Consider the following 5,392-nt stretch of genomic DNA (forward strand, 5'->3'; position numbering starts at 1 on the left):
TCCTCCAAGGACTTCAACGTTATATATATGCCTTACTTAACGTGAATACACAAGAAAAATTTTCAAGAGCTTGACTCATTTGTCAGTGCAAGTTGATAGTGAGGTTGCTGCAAAACAGATGCCTGATCTTCCAACCCGCACAAATTGATCCAGAAACAAACAAATTAACAAAAAAAAGTTGACAGAGCAATGCATTTTTGGGCTGGAAAAAGCATAACAAGGCAACAATGAGGAATTGAGTTAAGGGAAAGGGAGCTCCACGTGGAGCTGAACTTATCAGAGCATGCAAGTCATTGGCAAACTGCCTAACGAAGGATACAAGCACTGGTGGCTTTAAAGAACAATAAAACATCAATTATTTTGCAACTTCTTTTCTTTGTCAGAATTCCTCTTCAAGTGTAAGAAGAGACCACTAATTTGAGAAATAATTGTTTTGAAACTTTCTCTAAGCAGAAGAGAAAGTGTAACATTCACACGGGTAGAAGTATCTGGTTTTCTTCATTTAAATAAATCAAGACTTGACCCAAAAGAAAAGGAATTAAGAGGATGAAGATAAGTAAGAAGACTTTTTAAAAAAATCCATTTAAATAAACTAAAATAACTGAATAAATGTGTAAAGTAATTATTTGAGGATAAAACAGAATAACTATACATGCTGGACAGTACCAGGTTGGCCATACACTTAGAAAGTTGAAACCATACCGTTTGCGCTGCGTATTTTCATCCCTGGCTTCAACCTTGTTCAAATGTAAAACCAAAAGACCAAGTTCTGCTCTGGTTGTGCCCAATGTACTCATCCCTGGAGCTAATCGAAGATGCAAACCAAAAATAAAGGGTAAGAACAATTTAGAAGAAATATACAAGTGATTAATGGCAACATCTCCCCAAGAAAAATCAGAATCTGTTTTTGAGAAAAGAAAAAAAAAATGAAGAGTAGGAGATTGGAGCATATTAATAAAAACTATACCATGTCAGAATTTATATTTAACTTGAGTTGCAAAGGGTGACAGATGAAGTAACCCCAACTGCAACGCCAGTCCCAGGGGAGTAGGTTGAGAGATCCAAGAATTGTTGAGTCGCTTCGTGGGAGGAACTCCATCTTCAACACCTATATCTGCAACCCTCTTTCTTTTTTGACCTGACCCAGGCTCCGACTCCGAGTCACATATTGCGTGTACTCCACATGCTTCAACAGAGACTTTGTTGTTGGATGCTTCTTTCCATGATAATCCCACAATGCACAATGACATGGTCCGAATCCAATTCCCGATAACATGCATAAAAAGGATAGAATTCGATGTCGTCACCATCACAAGTGAAATAAAAATAGCCCTGTCCCAGTGATCTGAGATGACAATGAGGAGCAACCCAGCAAAACAATAGGTGATTTGCTCATTCAAGATTGCAAGTAAACTGGATAGTATTGGAAGTCTCTGTCATTTGCTTATATTTCATCCACTTTGGAACTGTGTTTCCTGCATAACAAGCTCGCCGACGACTCCTAACAGGGGATAAGTGTATGAGGAATGAGTTAATTCCTCGATAAAGCCTAGCGAACACTCATTCAACTTTACACAATTTGTGAAGAAAAACTGACACGGACTGAAAATGAGAGAGTCAGAGGACACAGTCACCAATAAAGTGCAATCAGTGGCATCTAATTCTTGAAGCATGGGAGGAAGTTCAAGTATTGACTTAAGCCTTTTGCACTCTCTCAGGAAAATTTTTGTCAAGCTTGAAAGCTGGCCTCAATGTCTCTACGCCACTATATGACAATGATAAATATTCTAACCTTGTTAAGCACTTGATATTGCCAGGGATTTCCGACAAGTAACTCCACCCGATCAAAAGTAGCTCCCTTAAATTACGCCAAGCATCAAAAAGGGAATGCAGCTCCTCTGTGTGATTTCTTGCTTGAAATTATTAACATGAAACACCTCAAGATTTGTCAAGCAACACAGCTCCTTTATTGGAAGACTCCTCATTCTTTCACTATCAGCAATTGTAAGTTGTATAAGCTCTGTGAAACATCCAATTAGCAAATGCAATATTTCGATTCTAGTTTCAGTAAGAACTATATGTTTTAATTCCTTTGATGACAAACATAATTTCTTGAGGCCACAACAGTCAACCATGAGATCAGAGAGAGATTCTAAAAGAGTCTCGCTTTCAAGACTCTCTAATTTACCGCAACCAGATACATCCAATTCAACAAGAGTGTGGCGAGATAAAATGGATGGATGGACCCTCCTCAAACTTACACAATCATAGAGACATACATTTTCAAGCTTATGTGCCATAGAAAAATCAGGCAATTCCATCAATTCAAATGACCAACTCAAATTAATTGTCCTTAGATTCACAAGATCCTGTAATAACAATGAAAACAAAAAAAGATTACTCCAAAAACCTTAATAAATTAAATTTGACTAAACCTATATAAAATACAGATTAGTACATATACAATTACCTGTACTCAGTCCCAAAGCTTTGTAACATTGTTTCCTGTCATTCGTAGTTCAGCAAGGTTTTCAGGACAAAAGCCTAATGGCAAAGACTCACATGGGTAATGATCCCACTGAAAATATTTTAATGTATTGGGAAAAGAGTAAAGACTAAAAGGAAGCTCTATACATGTCTGGGTTTCAGACCATTGCCTATTAAAAACTTTGAGGATTCTCAATTTTTTCATCTTCGAGAAGGCATTTGCTCTCAAATGTAAATATTTGATTTAAGACACATCCAATGAAATGCCTTCAATTTCATCTTTTTCCTAAAAAAAAATAAAATAAAATAAATATTAAACATTTTAGAAAAAGTATCAAAAAATAAAAAATAGAAGAAATAAATTGAAGTATGTTTCCCTTACCTTGTTAATTTTTAACACATCACATCTTTCATCTGCATCATTTAATCGACTGCTGAATTCAAGACGTTTGATACATTCCTCACAAACTATTTGCTCAGTCATTTCTCGCATCAAGTCGTGCATTACAATACGGTGATACCTGTCTGACTTTATGAGAGCTTTATCTATGAGATTTTGTATTCCACTAACCGCTTGGAAACCACAAGACTCTAACACATAAGCAATTTCATCTTTTGGTTTTCTCACCAAAAAAAAATGCAATGTATAAAAATATTTCCCTATCTATATAGGATCTAACCTATCATAACTCACCTTCAATATATTTTGAATATCCTGATGGGGATACTTTTGGACTTTGCTAAGCTCACTTTCCAATATGCTTCATCTCTAGAACGAAAATGGGAACCCAGAACTTCTAAAGTTAAAGGAATGCCTCCAGCCAAGGCAATTGTCAGATTTGATAGCTCTTCATATCCCTTAATGGGATGATTTTGATTGAAGGCATGTATACTGAAAAGTTCAAGTGATTCTTCTAAACTCAATTCTTTGACTTCATGTATATATTTTTCACGACCCCTCCACTCCTAAGAACATGCTTGTCTCTACTTGTTGCAATGACTCTGCTGCCTCGTCCCAAGTAAAGTTGTTGTCCAGTGAGATCTTTTAGTTGCTTTGGATTGTCCACGTCATCAAGTACAATTAACACTTTTTTGTTTTGTTTTAGTCTTATCACCGCATGATCGCATTTTATGTGATCATTTTTATCTAATAGCTTAGAAAAAAGTTTTTGAAGCAAAGAACTCAGACCAGTTGATTCTTCTCTCACATTTTCTAAGAAACAACGATTTCAAATTTAGATGAGAATTTGTCAAATATAGCACACGCAAGGGTTGTTTTGCCTATCTCTTCTGGGCCCCAAAATTCCAAGACCTCAAAGTTCTAGTGACTCACCATTTTCCATTAATGATTTAACACTAGTAAAATTTTGATGAAATCCAATGAGTCAAGATCCCAGCACAATTGGAATGTTATCTTCCAATTTTCTTAAGACATTTTCAACTATTGCATTGATGAGTTCAGATTCATCTCTAGCATATAAAAAACAAATAAAATTATTAGAGTTGCTCATTATAGAAATAATTAATGCTAGACAAAATTTTACTATATTTAGATTGTTTTGGCAAACCGAGAAAAAGTAGAAGAAACTAAGAATAATAAAAACAAACTTACTGAAAATTTGATGGATGATAACCAGATAAATTCACAGTTTTTTTCAAGACAGATCTCCAAATTTGCAAATTTTGCATATTATCCTTGAGCTTTTGTTCATGATGAGTGAATGCCTCCTTATAAATGTATTTTTGGTGCCTGACATCTGATGGATCAACGTGGTAGAATATTGGAATTACAATTTGCTGACCAGCTTCCTTATGTTCTATGATTTTGACAAGCTCTTCCAAGCACCACTTTGAAGAAGCATAATCATGTGAAGTTGGTTGAACACCTGACACATATTGAATCTTCATCTTTGCTATATGTTTATATATTTTGTCACTATTAAGTCACTCAATCAACACATACGTATTGGCCAACAAGTATCAACATTCATTTCAATAAGCTTTTTAACAACATGCACCCTTAATAAAAAAATGCTAGATGTGTTTTTTCAAATTTGATTCAAAATTTGGTAAGAAAAAACACTTTTGACCATTGCTCACTATTTCGATTATAACTTGAAAACTACAAAGTATTTTTAAGTGTGTCTTGTTCATTGAAAACTGGATTCGGAGACATTTTTAATGATAAGTCGTTTGCCCAATTTGAATTTAAACTAAGAAAGTTATATACAATTAAATGTTGCTCTATTCAAAGCGTCAAAAATAGAGTGGAATAGGCATGTAATGAATTCAAATTTTGTATAAAAAGTTGGAATATATCATGCATAAATTGGAATTTGCTAATACAAATGCTAATTTACATTAATAAACCCATGGCTAAACTTTAAGTTGTGAGAAAGAAATGAGTATATTCAAATTTGATATAAAAAAGGTTGAATTTACTGCACCAAATTCAAATTTGAATTTGCTTTTTTTTTTTTGTCATATTAAAGCTTAAATTTTATCAAACATGACTTTATTACTCTAAATCTAAATTAGGTAAATGCCTTATAGTTATTTAAATCTAGTTTCTAATGAAATAAAACTCATTAATTTTTTTTTATACTTATAATGCTATGATAAAAATTATGAACAAAGGTCATAAATGTTTTAGCTTTGACCTTTCAACATTGCTATAATATCTCACAAACTATAAATACTTTTAAAGTAAAATTTGTTTGACATAAACACAACTCAGTAAGTTTTTCAATGACATCTATCTAAATAATTTAATTATGCAATATTATTGTGATTTTTTGAAAACATTTGTCATTTTTGCTCATCATGTTGAAAATAAATTTCAAAATATAAAGAGTTTATAAATGGGTTTTATTACATTAAAAACTAAACTTCAAAATTTTTTTTA

The 5,392-nt window shown here is 33.3% G+C and overlaps 1 protein-coding gene and 1 long non-coding RNA gene across 2 annotated transcripts; both read right to left on the reverse strand.

Annotated features, from left to right (window-relative positions):
- Positions 1-2,038: 2,038 nt before the first annotated feature.
- LOC114756354 (uncharacterized) lies at positions 2,039-2,894 on the reverse strand. Its single transcript, XR_003741439.1, has 3 exons — positions 2,870-2,894; positions 2,471-2,773; positions 2,039-2,369 (listed from the first exon to the last, which is right to left on the reverse strand). It is a non-coding gene; the product is annotated as an uncharacterized LOC114756354 (long non-coding RNA).
- A 978-nt stretch (positions 2,895-3,872) lies between these two features.
- LOC114756369 (TMV resistance protein N-like) lies at positions 3,873-4,395 on the reverse strand. The gene is made up of 2 exons (XM_028945312.1): positions 4,100-4,395; positions 3,873-3,957 (listed from the first exon to the last, which is right to left on the reverse strand). The coding sequence occupies exons 1-2, from the start codon at positions 4,393-4,395 to the stop codon at positions 3,873-3,875; spliced, it is 381 nt and encodes a 126-aa protein (XP_028801145.1).
- Positions 4,396-5,392: the final 997 nt, after the last annotated feature.

The sequence above is a fragment of the Neltuma alba genome, unplaced genomic scaffold (assembly GCF_004799145.2).
Source record: "Neltuma alba isolate B1F8T4 unplaced genomic scaffold, ASM479914v2 tig00010389_pilon, whole genome shotgun sequence".
In the NCBI taxonomy this organism is placed as follows: domain Eukaryota; kingdom Viridiplantae; phylum Streptophyta; class Magnoliopsida; order Fabales; family Fabaceae; genus Neltuma; species Neltuma alba.